Genomic DNA, 16,057 nt, shown 5'->3' on the forward strand with positions numbered 1-16,057 from the left:
CTCTCTGCCAAGCAGGGAGCCCAATGCGGGACTCGATCCCGGGACTCCAGGATCATGACCTGAGCCAAAGGCAGTTGCTTAACCAACTGAGCCACCCAGGCGCCCACGTTTTATGATTTAACATTTAAAAATATATCACTAGGGGCACTACATATTTATATTTTGAGAGAGAGAGATAATGTTCTTAGATATAGATATATCTCTAAAATAAAATAAGTATATTCATATTTTACACCCTTTTTCTTATTTGGTTGCTTCTTATGTAAATTATTACAAATTTTTACAAAAGCCATACAAATATGCCTGGAAAGTTACTCAGCCTATATCATGAGATCGTGTTTATGCTGGATCTGACAAAGATACTATTTTGAAAGAATGCTGAAGTAATATATGGATTTTGTAATTTCTTACACAGTTTATTACAAATATCTAAGAAAAAATCAAGATTTTATGAGAGATTCTATTGTCTTTTTCCTTTGGGTTAAAGAATAAAATGTTGGGTAAAGAAAGATTTTATCTTTTGGTTTTATATGTTTTATCTATATATGTCTTACAGCACTTTGGAAGTGTCATCTCATCTCACACTGGTTTCTGATGAGAAATCAGCTGTAAATTTTATTGAGGTTGCATTGTGAATTTTCAGTTAGATCTGTTTGCCTTGGAGTAGTTTGGTTGTGATTCTTGATCATGTTAAGTTTATCCTCAATTGAGCTTTTTGCATGTGTAGATTAAGGGGTTCTTTCTGCCTTTTTAAGTCAAATCAGGGATGTTTTGACCATTTTTTCCTTTTATTTATTTTTTTAAAGTTAGTTATTTTTAATTCCAGTATAGTTAACATACAGTGTTACATTAGCTTCAGGTATACAATGTAGTTCTATTACTCAGTATTCACCATGATAAGTGTACTCTTTTCCCCATCACCTTAATTAATCCATCTCCCCCTCCCCCACCTCCCACCTACCTCCCCTCTGGTAACTATCAGTTTATTCTCTAGAATTAAGAATCTGTCTCTTTTTTGGTCTCTTTTCCTTTATTTGTTTTATTTCTTAAATTCCACATATGAGTGAAATCCAATGCTCTTTGTCTTCCCTGACTGACTTCACTTAGCGAAACCTATAGATCTATATATGCTGTTGCAAATGACAAGATTTCATTCTTTTTTATGGTTAATATTCCATTTGGTATATACACATCTTTTTTTATCCATTTTATAGATGGACACAGGCCACTTCATACTTTGCTTATTATAAATAATGGTGCAGTAAACATAAGGGTACTGTACCTGTTTGAATTAGTGTTTTCATATTCTTTGGGTAAATACCCAGTAGTGGAATTACTGGATCATATGGTGTTTCTATTTTTAATTTTTTGAGGACCTCTATACTGTTTTCCAGAGCAGCTGCACAGTTTGCATTCCCACCAACAGTATAAGAGGGTTCCCCTTTCTCTGCATCCTCGCCAGCACCTATGTTTTATTTTAGCCATCTTGACAGGTATGAAGTTAGAGTTTTGATTTGCATTTCCCTGATGAGATGAGTGGTGTTGAACATCTTTTCATGTGTCTGTGGCCATTTATATGTCTTCTTTGGAAGAATGTTCATGTCTTCTGCCCATTTCTTTTTTTTTTTTTTTAATTTTATTCTTATGTTAATCCCCATACATTACATCATTAGTTCTAGATGAAGTGTTCCATGATTCATTGTTTGTGCATAACACCCAGTGCTCCATGCAGAACGTGCCCTCCTCAATACCCATCACCAGGCTAACCCATCCTCCCACCCGCCTCCCCTATCTTCTGCCCATTTCTTAATTGGATTATTTGGTTTGGGGGATGTTGACTTTGTTAAGTTCTTTATATATTTTGGTTACTAACCTTTTACCAAATATATTATTTGCAAATATCTTTTCCCATTCCATAGTTTGCCTTTTAAGTTTCCTTTGTTGTTTAAGCCACTACTTATTTTTTAAAATATTATTTGTTACTTTCTCTTCTCTGCTTTCTGGGAGTTTCATTATGCATTTGTTGGTATACTTGATTGTGTCATGTAGGTCTCTGAGACTTCATTTTTTCTTTCTAGGATTTTATTTATTTAGAGATTGAGAGGGGGCACATGTGAGCAAAAGGAACAGGTGGAGGGAGAGAGAATCTTGAGCAGACTCCTCACTGAACGGTCGAGGTTGACTCAGGGCTCGATCCAAGGACCCTAAGATCACGGCCTAAGCCCAAATCAAGAGTTGTTCACTCAACCAGCTGAGCCACCCAGGCGCATTGTTCATTTTTGTTTTTTATTTTTGTTTAGAATGAATAATCTCAATTGACCTATCTTCAGGTTGGCTGATTCTTTTTCCTGTTTCAATATGCTGTTGAGCTCCTTTGGTGATTATTCCTTTCAGTTATTATCCTTCTCAAGTCCAAAGTGTTATTTGGTTTTCTAATAGTGTGTATGTCATTGTTGATGATGTCTTCTTGGTGAGACATCATTTTCATACTCCCCTTCAGTTCTTTAGACATACTTTTTAGTCTTAACACATATTAAAAATATGCCAATTTAGTCTTTGTTTAGTAAGTCTTAAGATTTCTAGGTCCTTATGATGTTGTTTTTATTTTTTTTAAGATTTTATTTATTTGAGAGAGCGTGCAGGAGCATGGGGGAAGGGGCAGAGGAAGAGGGGGAAGCAGACTCCCCATGGAGCAGGGAGCCTGATGCGAGGCTCAATCCCAGGACCCCAAAATCATGTCCTGAGCTGAAGGCAAATGCCTAACCAACTGAGTCCCCCAGGTGCCTCATGAAGTTGTTTTTAAAATTGCTTTTGTTCTTATATAAAGGCCATACTTCTTGTGTTGCATGTCTCATGAGTTTTCTCTTATATAAAGGCCATACTTCTTGTGTTTCATGTCTCATGAGTTTTCTCCAGAGCAACATTTTAAATGATACAATGTGTCATCTCAAGACTAGATCCTCTCCTCTCCTAAGGGTTTGTTCCTGCTTCTTATGTTAGTTGTTACTGGTTTATTTACTGACTTTTCTGAGGTAATTCTGTAATGTCTGTTTTCTTTTCTTTTCTTTTTTTTTAAAGATTTTTATTTATTTATTCATGAGAGACAGAGAGAGAGAGGCAGAGGGAGAAGCAGGCTCCCAAGGAGCAGAGAGCCCGATGCGGGACTCGATCCCAGGACCCTGGGATCATGACCTGAGCCGAAGGCAGATGCTTAACCATCTGAGCCACCCAGGCGCCCATGTCTGTTTTCTTTTCATTTGTGCTCACTGAAGGGTAGCTTGGTTAGTTCAGTGCTTAGCTAGTGATTGAAGAGAAAGAAATTTCCTTAATACCTAGAACCAGTAGTCCTCCCAGTCTTTACTGAAGCACTCTGTTGGTGCAGGCTTTTAGTTCTCAGCTAGGCAGTTAAACAAGTCTGTCTCATTCTTTACTTCCATTTTAAGACCAGTAGACATGAGAGCTTAAAGCATTTTCCAGTCTTTCCTGAGCATGTGCACAGCTTTAAACATACACATTATCCACTGGATTTGTAGATATATGTCCAAATTTTCAAAGTTCCCGTGGACATGTGTTGTTGTTGTTGTTGTTGTTGTTTTAAAGCTTTTTGTTAATGTGTTGTTTGCCCCACCTGTTACCGTTCAGTTTCCTGAGGAAAAGACTTTTCACATAGATATGGAGACAGTCTTGGAAGTGAAATCTTCCAGGGAAATACCAAACTAACCAAATGATAGCCCTTTGGGAATGAGAATTTAAAGGAGCGCCAGCCCTGTTCTCTGTATAGCCTTGATGGTTTTCACAACAAATGCAGGTTATGAGTGCTATCACAGAGATGTTGAAGAGTGATTAGAGTAAGACAAGTTAAAATGTGACCGTTTTCTGCTCTTACTGAGATACAGATGTTTTTCTTCAGTAAATGCTGCATAGATTGTATCAAGCCTTTGGCTAAATTCCAGAATTTTAAAAATTTTAAAAATTTAAAAATATTGACAGTTTTGTCAGTATTTTCATTGTGTGTGTGGAAAACAAAACTTTGGAGGCCTTTACTGCATCATTTTACTTACACTTTTTCTTTGCTGTACATTATGCTGTTAATAAAAGTTCACTGTATATCATTGTAGATTTTTTTTTACAAATAAGGAAATTCTGAACATTTTCATGTAAGCTTTTATTATACCAGTATACAAAAATACAAGAATGGTGTAATGACAACCCTATATACCTGCCAACCAGCATTAACATTTATCAATTTTATTTCTGCAAATCGATCATTATCAACTTTGTAATTTTTCAATTTTTATTAAGATAAACTATTTTATGGTTGTTTTCTGTTAAACACTTCTCCCTTTATTTATAATTTAAATGAAAATGATCTTTTTATTCTTAAATTTTCATCAAGCCTTGTTTCCAAGCCTATTCTTTTTTAGATAAAGCAGGGATTTAAGAATTGTACAGGATTTGGGTGGGAGAATGGGTTAGCCTGGTGATGGGTATTGAGGAGGGCACGTTCTGCATGGAGCACTGGGTGTTATGCACAAACAATGAATCATGGAACACTACATCTAAAACTAATGATGTAATGTATGGGGATTAACATAACAATAAAAAATTAAAAGAATTGTACAGGATTTTAATTTTATAACTGTGATATGGTATCAATGTAATATAATTTGGTTAAGTTGTATAGCTACATGTTGTACTCGTTTGACTAACTTTATCTTTGTAAACATTTTAAGAAATATAAAGTTGAAATATGCGACATATCTTATTTTATATCAGGAGTGGGAACAAAAATTGACCCCACTTTGTGCCGGGCTGACAGAATGGTGGGACAGGTACTTGGTGCAGTTGGAGCTTTACCAGAAATCTTCACAGAATTGGAAATCTCCTATTTCCTACTTAGACGGCTGCTAGGTGTACGCACTGAAGGAGACAAGAAAGCAGCAAAGGTAAATCCTCTTTTTTTTTTTTATAAGATTTATTTATTTTAGAGAGGGAGAGAAGCACATTCCCCGCTGATCAATTTTTGGTTTTGGCTCAGGTCCTGAGGGTTATTAGGATTGTGAGGTAGAGCCCCAGTCAGGTTCCACACTCAGTGTGGAATCTGCTTGAGATTCTTCCTCTCCCTTTGCCCATCCCTGCTCATGTGCATGCTGTCTCTGTCTCAAATATACAAATAAATTTTTTAAAACATAATAATAAATAAATAAAACTTGTATTTGTCATTTTGTGGGATGTTCTTTAATAAAAATGTAGTGTCTGACTTTTAATGAAATATGAAGACTTTAAAAACACAGATCTGAATTTGAGCATTAGGTTGTAAGCATAGACAACAGCTGTAAGCAATACAGAGGCTAGTAATTCCAATCATTATATGTGTCAGTACTAGAAATAAAACAGCTAAGAGTGATGTAGTAGGTGTTACTCAATTTTATAGAATCCAGAAGATTTAAGTACCTACTTTATTTCATATTAATGGAATTAGATCTCCAAACCCACTTAACTATTGTATCATTCTTGTCTCCTGCCCCTTTCAAGAAATTGTTTAAACCCTCTCTGCCGCAAGGCTCTTCAGATTTTAAGAGTTTGGTTGATCTGTGTTATTCTTAGTAGCTTCTTTTATTTTATTTTATTTATTTATTTATTTTTAAGATTTTATTTATTAATTTGACAGAGAGAGACACAGCAAGAGAGGGGAACACAAGCAGGGGGAGTGGGAGAGGGAGAAGCAGGCTTCCCGCTGAGCAGGGAGCCCCCTATGGGACTCGATCCCAGGACTCAGATCATGACCTGAGCTGGAGGCAGCCACTTAACGACTGAGCCACCCAGGTGCCCTCTAGTAGCTTATTTTAAAGTTAGATCATGTGTATGTTCATTTAGTGCTAGATAAACCTGTTGCTTTGACACGTGTAGTAATATATACTTCAAATCTCGTAAGTGTAATTTGTGCACAATTTTTTTCCTTTATAGTTAATTTTTTTCCAGCAGTATCTGATGAATTTTCACTTTGTATTGGAACACATTCTATTAATTTAATGGTTTTGTTTTTCCTTAATTTATTTTCCTAGGTACAAAAGCTATCTAAGAATGAAGTGCTTATGGTGAACATAGGGTCCCTGTCAACTGGAGGAAGAGTGAGTGCAGTCAAGGCTGATTTGGGTAAAATAGTTCTCACTAATCCTGTGTGCACAGAAGTCGGAGAAAAAATTGCCCTTAGCCGAAGAGTTGAGAAACACTGGCGGTAAGTTTTTCAATTTTGTCGCTGTCACTGGTGTCAAGAAAAACAGCAGGGGCACCTGGCTGGCTCAGTCAGAAGAGCACGTGACTCTTGGTTATGTGTTGAGTCCCACAATGAGTGTAGAGATTACTAAAAAAAATGAATATGCTTAAAAAAAAAACACATTTTCTTGTGGCATAATTCTTGATGGTGTATGTACTCACAGTCACGTACACTTTTCCTTCTTAAGTGTTTTTACATTTTAATTGTGGTGTAGTTAACAAACAGTGTTATATTTCTTTTAGCTGTACAATATAATGATTCAAAAATGCTGTACATTAGTCACTGCCCTTCACAACAAGTACACTCCTTAATCTGCATCACCTATATTTCACCCATCCCCCATGTCACCACCCTTTTGGTAACCATTAGTGTGTTCTCTGTAGTTGAGGATCCGTTTTCTTGCTTGGTCTCTTTTTCTGTTTCTTTTTTTAAGATTTTATTTATTTGAGAGAGACAGAGCATGAGCAGGGGGAAGGGAGAGTTGAGCAGGGAGCCTGACATTTTTATTTATTTGAGAGCAAGAGGGAGAGAATGAGCAGGGCAGAGGGAGAAGCAGGCTTGATCCAGTACACCAAGATCATAACCTTGAGCCGAAGGCAGATGCTTAACTGTCTAAGCCTCCCAGGTGCCCCTCTTTTTCCTTTTGCTTACTCATTTTGTTTCATAAATTTGTAAACTCCAAATATGAGTGGACTATTTGTCTTTCTGTGACTGATTTTTTTTCGCTTAGCATGGTACACTCTAGCTCCATCCATGTTGTTAAAAGTGGCAAGATTTCATTCCTTTTATGGCTGAATAATATTCCAATATATGTACACCACATCTTTAGCCATTCATCAGTGGATGAACCCTTGGGCTGCTTCCATAGTTTGGCTATTGCTGATAATGCAGCTATAATATTGGGGTCCATGTATCCCTTCAAATCAGCATTTTTTTTTTTTTTAAAGATTTTATTTATTTTAGAGAGAGAATGAGAGAGAGAGAGAGAGAGAGCATGAGAGGGGGAGGGTCAGAGGGAGAAGCAGACTCCCTGCCGAGCAGGGAGCCCGATGCGGGACTTGATCCCGGGACTCCAGGATCATGACCTGAGCCGAAGGCAGTCGCTTAACCAACTGAGCCACCCAGGTGCCCCCAAATCAACATTTTTATATCCTTTCGATAAATGCCTAATAGTGCAATTGCTGGGTCATAGGGTAGCTCTAGTTTTAACTTTTTGAGGAACCTCCATACTGTTTTCCAGAGTGGATGCTCCAGCTTACATTCCCACCAACAGTGTAGGAGGGTTCCTTTTTCTTCACATCCTCACCAACTTGTTTTTTGTCGCTTTTTCTTGAATTAAGTTGTTTTCATGGTATATTTGTATAACTGGAAATCTGTATTTCCAACCCTGATTTGTAAGCCAACATACAGTTTTTATTCCAGATACTGCAACTAGCTTTCCTTTAATCTCAGACACACCTGTTTAAAATCAAACAATTCAGAATCAGTTTTGACTATATTCTTACTCACGTATAACTTAATTTTTTTTTTTTTTAAGCCACTGATTAGGGGCTCAGGTCATGATTTCAGGGTCTTGGGATCGAGTCCCAGGTCAGACTCCTTGCTCAAAAGGGAGCCTGCTTTTTCACCTCTCCCATCAAGTCCCTCGCCCTACTCGTTCTCTCTCTCTCTCTCAAATAAATAAAAATCTTTAAAAAAAATAAAAAGATAAACCTCTGTATTAGTGTACATAACCTATACCTTTTATTATTTCAGTATGAAAACTACTTCAGGAATTTTAGCATTGACAAGATACTAAAATCTGCACTCCGCATTCTGATTTTGACATTTGTGTCAATATTGTTCTTTATTGCATTTCCTTTCTGAAACCCAGAAACATTTCATTTCCCTTTTGTTTCTATAGTCTTTTTTATAGGGAACCTTCATAGCCTTTCTTTATCTTAACATGAATTGACATTTAAACAATTGAGGTTATATGTTCAAGACCAGAATGCTGTAAAAGTGGTGTTGTGTCCTTCATTAAGAATCACATTTCTGGGGCGCCTGGGTGGCTCAGATGGTTGAGTGTCTGCCTTCAGCTCAGGTCATGATCTCAGGGTCCTGGGATCAGTTACCACATTGGGCTCCCTGCTCGGCGGGGAGTCTGCTTCTGCCTCACCCTCTTCCTGAAGCTTGCACTTTCTCAAATAAATAAGTAAAATCTTCAAAAAAAAAAAAGAAACTAAGATCTTGATGTGCCCATTTTTTCCAGACTTCTAAGTCCATACATCTCTGACACCTGGTTGTGCTTTTTGCTTCTTCCCAAATTATTTTCTGAGTCTATCCTTTCCATTCTGAATAGCATCATTGTAGCCCAGACTGTCATTATTTTACACTTAAGCTATTGGTAGATTCCTGGCTTTGTTTTTCCCTTTTCAGTGACTTAGTGCCTGGCCAAATATAATCTCTCCAAAACATTTCATCAAACTATTCTTAAGAAGTTCTAGTAGTTCCTCACATTGCCTTAATATTCAAGGCCTTTATGCAAGCTTGCTTCAGTCTCTCTGATGTTTTCTCTGCTACTCCATGTAAACCCTCACAACTATACTTGTCCTTATTTTCAATGTCCTCCTTATTATTTGACTCTCCTTTGGCTCTCTGTTCCTTTCTAAACTATCTTGTTGATTCTTCCTGATGCCTACTGCCTTACGATGAGCTTATTGATCATTTATCATCTAGAAAATTTATCTACCTTAGTACGAATATTAAAGAAGTTTGAAGTTTTGGGGTTGCCTGGGTTGCTCAAGTCAGTTAGGTGTCCAACTCCTGATTTCAGCTCAGCTCACAATATCAGGGTCATGAGATCAAGCTCCATATCAGGCTCTGCGCTGAGCATGGAGCCTGTGTACTATTCTGTTTCCCTCTTCTTCTGTCTCTACCCCCCCACTCATGTGTGCACTCTCTCACTCAAAGAAAAGTGATGTCTTACTACCTTTTAAGTAACAGATCCTGTTTTGTGGTGATTTAAGCTCATTTATTTTTTTTAAAGATTTTCTTTATTTCACAGAGAGACACGCAAGAGAGGAAACACGAGCAGGGGGAGTGGGAGAGGGAGAAGCAGGCTTCCCGCCAAGCAGGGAGCCCGATGTGGGACTCGATCCCAGGACCCTGGGACTATAACCTGAGCCGAAGGCAGACGCTTAACCAATTGAGCCACCCAGGTGCCCCTAAGCTCATTTAATTTTAATATCTCCTCTATTATAAACATTATTTCCACACTAAATAAGTATAAATAATATAAAATTTTCAGAGATCTTCACCATGGAACACATCACTTAGGAAAATGGAACATTTCCTGAATTACAGCTTATCCATGGATGAACACTTGTATTACTTCACTTTTTGTTTTATTTTTTTAAACATTTTTATTTTTAAATAATCGCAACACCTATGTGGGTCTTGAACCCATAACCTTATGGGGCTTGAACTCATCAAGACTGGCATGCTCTATTGACTGAGCCAGGCTTTTACTTTTTAGCTATTCTGCTTGATGAACTTATGAACATAGTATATAAATACCTATATGTCTATTTGTGTCCCTACACTCAATTCTTTTTTGGAGTATATGCCCTGAAGTGGATTGCCGGATCAGAGCCTAATTCTGTTTTTAATTTATGAGGAACCACATACATACCATGTATCATAGAAGCTTTCCAAAATTTTTGGTACATTGTGTTTCCATTTTCATTTCTGTTAAGATACTTTGTTTTCTTCTTCTTCTTTTTTTTTTTTTTACATCAAGATATTTTCTGATTTCTCTTGGGCTGTCTTCCTTGCCCCATTGGTAGTTAAAACATTTATTGTTTAATTTCCACATATTTGTAGATTTTCCAATTTTCCTTAAACTGTTAATTACTAGTTTAATTCCACTGCAGCCAGAAATGGAATTGGAAATTGATTATTTCAATCTGTAAATGTAGTGAGACTCATGACTTAACATATGGTCTACTGGAAAGTGTCCCCTAGGAGTTGGCAAAGGGATATACTTGTGTTGTTGTTTGTTCTGTATATATACCTGTGAGGTCCAGTGGGTTATAGTGTTCAAGTCCTCTGCTTCCTTATTGTTTTTTTCCTCCTTGTTTCATCCATGTAGAAAGTGGATTATTGAAGTCTCCTCTTACTGTATGCATATTATCTTCTTTCAATTCTGTCAACATTTCCTTCATATATGTAAAAGCTCCAGTGTTTGGTGCATATATGTTTTAATTGTTACATCTTCCTGGTAAATGGTTTTATCATATATATTTCTTTGTCTCTTAAAACAGTTTTTGCATTAAAGTGTATTTTATCTGATAGTGGAATGATCATCGCTGCTTTATTTTGGTTTGTTTGTATGAAATGCCATTTTATCGGTTTTAACTTACGCATGTCCTTAGATTTAAAGTGCATATCCTGTAGATATGTGGTTTGATCCTGTTTTTTTAACTGTTTGGCCAATCCGTGCCTTTTTTTTTTTTTAAGATTTATTTATTTATTTTAGAGAGAGAGAAAGAGAACAGGGGAGACGCAGTGGGAGAGGGAAAGAATCTCAGGCAGTCTCCATGCTGAGCCAGGCTTGACCTGGTGCTCGATCTCACAACCCTGAGATCATTACCTGAGCCAAAAACTAAAGTTGGCCACTCAACTGACTGAGCCACCCAAACATCCCCTATCGGTGCTTTTTTATTGAGGAATTTAATCTGTATGCTTTTAAAGTAGTTTCAAAGAAAGTCATACTACTGCCATTTTATTACAGTAATCCTCCCTTATCCACTGTTTCACTTTCCACATTTTCACTTACCCACTGTCAATTGCAGTTCAGAAGCAGATCCTCCTGCTTCTTAAAATTATCAGAAGGTCAATAAAATGTAATGCTACATCATAGTGCCTATGCCATTCACCTCACCACATCTTATTTATGCATTTTATCTCATACCATCAAAGAAAGGTGACTATAGTAAGATATTTTGAGAGAGATGACATCTGTATAACTTTTATTATAGTATATTGTTATAACTGTTTTAATAGTAGTTATTCTTAATCTCCTAGTGTGCCTAATTTATCAGTTAAACTACCATTGATATGTATGTATGTATAGCAATCTATACAATCCAGTTTGAGGGATGGGAGTTTGGAATAGATCTCCCACTGATGAGGGAATTACTGTTTTTTTTTCCATATGTAGCTTTTTTTTTGCTCCTCATTACTTCCTGGCTATTTCCCTTTGTTAAGTTTAGTTGATATTTTATAGTGACACATTTTGATTGCCTTTTGTTTCCTTTTGTTTATATTCTGTAGTGTGTTTTTGAGGTTTTTAAAAAGTTCTTGTTGCTTTTGTTGTTATGGTATTACATAAAACATCTTAAAGTTGTACATTTTTACATGTTGTATACCTATTAATGTACATTTATTACTACTTTTTTCATGTTTTTTCATTTAGATTTTGTGTACCAAAATTAAATAATAATTAAATAATTAATAAATATTCTAGTGGTAATGAATTCACTCAGTTTTTCTTTCTCTTCAAAATGTTTATTTTCTTCAATTTTTTTAACATTTCATTTATTTATTTGAGAGAGAGACAGAACACAACAGGGGGAGCAGCAGAAGGAAGAGAGAAGCAGACTCCCTGCAGATCAGGGAGCCTGATGCAGGTCTTGATCCCAGGATCCTGAGATCATGACCTGAGCTGAAGCAGATGCTTAACTGACTGAGCCACCCAGGCGCCGCCATTTCCTTCATTTTTTTTTTTATTCAAAGATTTTATTTATTTGAGAGAGAGAGAATGAGAGACAGAGAGCACGAGCGGGAAGAGGGTCAGAGGGAGAAGCAGACCCCCCGCTGAGCAGGGAGCCCGATGCGGGACTCGATCCCGGGACTCCAGGATCATGACCTGAGCCGAAGGCAGTCGCTCAACCAACTGAGCCACCCAGGCGCCCTCATTTCCTTCATTTTTGAAACTGCTTCTTTTAGTTTTTCTTTCTTTGACTTTTGATGGTTGATCACAGTGTGTCTTTGGATGGTTCTCTTTGGGTTTATCCTAGTTGGAGTTTTATGAGCTTCTTGAATTGATCTCTTCATTTCTTTGCTCAGTTTTGGGAAAATTTCAGTCATCATTTCTTCAGGTACATTTTTAAAGATGTGGGGAAACATAAAAATGACCTATTCAAAAGAACAAAATAAATTTCTAGAAACCATCCCTAAACAAGCACAGATGTCTGAGGCCTTAGACTTACTTCAGAAAGATTTTAAAACAACTGTCTTAAATCAGTTCAAAGAGCCAAAGGACAACACAATCTAAAGGAAATAAGGAAAATTATATATTTAAAAATGGGAATTACAGAGACAGAGTTTATTTTAAAAAAGTAAACAGGGCGCCTGGGTGGCTCAGTCAGTTCAGCATGTGCCTTCGGCTCAGGTCATGATCTCTGGGTCCTGGGATCAAGTCCCACATTGAGCCCCACATCAGGCTCCCTGCTCAGCGAGGAGTCTGCTTCTCCCTCTCCCATCCCCCTGCTTGTGCTTTCTCTCTCTCAGGTAAATAATATAAAAAATTTAAAAAATTAAAACTAAACAAATTTTGGAGCTGAAAAATATAAGGATAATCAAAAAACTCACCGGATGAGTAAAACAGACTGCAGCAGAATCCTTTTCCTTATTTCTCCGTATCTTTGTTTCGTGATCTTTGTTAAACTTTTTAAAATTTATTTTTAAACTGGGGCTTTGGGGAAAAACCCACCTTTCTCAGTCTTTGCAGACTAGGTTCTTATAGGAAAAGCCCTTCCGTAATCAATCCATTATCAAGGTTTATGGTGTTCTGAGGCCTTTTCTGAGAAGGCATTTTTTCTAGAGCTATATGTGTTCTTTCACCTAATTCTCCAATATGCACAGCCACTTTAAATGTTTTAAGTTTTCTGAATGTCATCCTTTTTCTTTCTGAGCCTATTTCACTATATTCCTCTGCTCATAGTCTTTTCCCTCCAGGCATTTTGTAGTCCCTGTGAAGTCTTCACTCATTCTGCTCCCAAACCATGGCTTTCAGGAGTCTCCAACCTGATATGCAGCTGTGCCACAGTTCTCTTAGCACTCTGACACAGGACAGAAAAGTAATTCGTTGAGCACCCACAGACAGGCCAGAACTTTGAAAACAGATTCTGCTCTTCCCCTTCAGTCCTGGGAGAAACTAGCTTTGTTGGCTGCTTCTTGGGTGTGCCACACTGGGTAAGAAAATTGGCACCAAATTTGGTTCATTTTGAATATAGCTGTTTCTTGGTTGCACATTTGCTTGGTTGCTGCAGATCCATAACAGTATGTTATTTACTCATGGTTTCTGTGGATAAACAGGGACCACTCAACTCCTCCATATTGATGTTTCCTCCTTCCCAAATATTATTTACAGTTGTAGTTTTTATTTATATTTAGATGGGTTTTCTTCTAGAAGCTAAAGTTGAGATACCAATCCAGTTTGGTCATTGAGCAGAGCAGACTTTGTTCATCTGCTATTAAGAATAATATGTTGGGGTCCTGACTGGTTCAGTTGGCAGAACATGGGACTCTTGATCTCAGGGTCATAAGGTTGATCATAGAGATTACTTTTTTAAAAAAGTAATCTGGCGCCTGAGTGCAGTGTGTTAAGTGTCTGACTCTTGATTTCAGCTCAGGTCATGATCTAAGGGCTGTGAAATTGAGCCCCATTTAGACTTCACATTCAGCGGACTCTACTTAAGACTCTCCTTCTCCCTCTGCCCGTCTCCATTTTGCTCTTTCTGTCTCTTTCTCTCTAAAATAAATAAATAAATCTTTTTTTAAAAAGTTATCTGGGAGTGCCTGGGTGGCTTAGTCAGTTAAGCATCTGCCTTTGGCTCAGGTCATGATCCTAGGGTCCTGGGATCGAGTCCCACATCGGGCTTCCCTGCCCAGCAAGGAGTCTGCTTCTTCCTCTGCCAGCTGCCCCCCCTGCTTGTAACCTCTCTCTCTAAAAATAAATAAAATCTTAAAAAAAAAAAATTAAACAGTAATCTGTTTACAGACTACATGTTCCAGTTGCTTTAGTTATTTTATTTCCATTCATTTATTTCCCTTACGGCCACTATAATGTGATGAGGTGTTGTGAAAGTGGTATTTTGCAAAGAGAAAGGGACTGACAATTTTTTTTTTTAATTGGGTTGGTATGTTTTATCTAGTGGCATGGTTCCTTACAGGGAAATGAAGTGCTTTTATTTACTGATTCTTAATGAGCACATATATTTTTTTAGAGAAGGGTGTGCATGTTTATGGTAACAGTTTCTTCCCTTTTCTTTGGTCATTCATGCTAGCCAAACCCTGTATAAGTCTCTAGAAATCTAAGGAGATAATACAGACTTTTCTTTTAGAGGAACATGTTATGGAAACAGGTTTTAATTTAGAAGATAGTGAAAATCCGTTATGTCAAGATTTTGTGATGATGCTGATGAAATAGATTAAAAATTCATGATTTCTCTTCTTTTTGCAGTTTAATTGGTTGGGGTCAAATAAGAAGAGGAGTAACCATCAAACCAACAGTTGAAGATGACTGAAGAATATAATTTAAATAGTACATTTGGATGAAGTTTTAATTTCTCTTAACCTGGGGATGTAATTTCAAAGCAATACTGGAGAATATATTTCATAGTTCATTACTTTAGTAGAAGTTGTAACGTTATTCTCATCTTCTTGTGATGAAGATTTAATTTCTAAATAATAGGGTCTACAATAGTTGCCAGAATTGGCATATTGATGGATTTAATCCAACATTTTAGCAGAAGCTGATTATTGGTAAACATTATCAAATTTATACATCACTTCATGTTTGAAAGGAAACAGCTGTTACAACCAGCCTTTTCTAAGGCATGGGTACTATTCAACTTATTTAAAATAAAGTTTTTCTTCTTACTTTTTATGATACGTCTTTGAGTATTCTGTAGGCCTGAAAGGATTTCACACCAGTAAAAACCTGAAGACATAAAGTCTTCTTGAAAATCAGCTTGCTTTCTACCCCATATTTTATGCAGCCTTGTCTTTAAAATTTAGAATGAAATTGCTAGGCCCAAGTTGTCTTTTAGAGTGTGAGTGGCCATTTAGATAGACAAACCTTTTCTTCCTCTTATTCTGTTACTAGATTGGAACACAAAATTAAAGCCAATTGTCCTTACCCCTATTATTTTTATAACGATTTCTCTTTGTTTTTTCCTGAAACTCAAAACCAAGTATTTCTAGATAAAGAACAAAGTTTTCTAAACTGTTCATTTGATATAATTAATACATAAGCTAATGCTAGTAATTTTTTTCTACTATCAAATAGTATTTTTACCTTTTTTCTTAAAATACTTAATGTTGGGGCACCTAGGTGGCTCAGTTGGTTAAGTGACTGCCTTCAGCTCAGGTCACGATGCCAGAGTCCTGGGATCGAGTCCCACATCAGGCTCCCTGCTCAGCGGGAAGCCTGCTTCTCCCTCTCCCACACCCCTTGCTTGTGTCCCCTCTCACGCTGCCTCTCTCTCTGTCAATTAAATAAATAAATAAAATCTTTAAAAAAAATAAAGTAAAATATTTAAAGTTATGGATAGTTGCCAAAATTGCCAAAATATAATTTTAATCCATATTGAAAAAAATCAGAGCTTAACAGAATATGCTGATGTTATAAGCAGTTTGCCAAGGGAAGTAAATTATATTTTATCTGTTTTTTAGCTCCCATACATTGAATAATTATGAATCCACTCATTAACTAGCCAGTGTATAAGTGTT

General features: G+C 36.9%; 1 protein-coding gene across 1 annotated transcript in view; it reads left to right on the forward strand.

The window, feature by feature from the left end:
- LOC118003572 (eukaryotic translation initiation factor 2 subunit 3, Y-linked) overlaps positions 1-15,432 on the forward strand; it is a 34,425-nt gene extending 18,993 nt beyond the window's left edge. The window contains exons 10-12 of the mRNA XM_034994923.1: positions 4,777-4,946; positions 6,066-6,238; positions 14,787-15,432. Coding sequence (XP_034850814.1) covers positions 4,777-4,946; positions 6,066-6,238; positions 14,787-14,850 — 407 coding nt within the window. The 3' untranslated portion in view covers positions 14,851-15,432. The remainder of the gene's footprint in view (positions 1-4,776; positions 4,947-6,065; positions 6,239-14,786) is intronic.
- Positions 15,433-16,057: the final 625 nt, after the last annotated feature.

Source organism: Mirounga leonina, unplaced genomic scaffold (genome assembly GCF_011800145.1).
Source record: "Mirounga leonina isolate KUSES-001 unplaced genomic scaffold, KU_Mleo_1.0 Mir_100832, whole genome shotgun sequence".
Lineage (NCBI taxonomy): Eukaryota > Metazoa > Chordata > Mammalia > Carnivora > Phocidae > Mirounga > Mirounga leonina.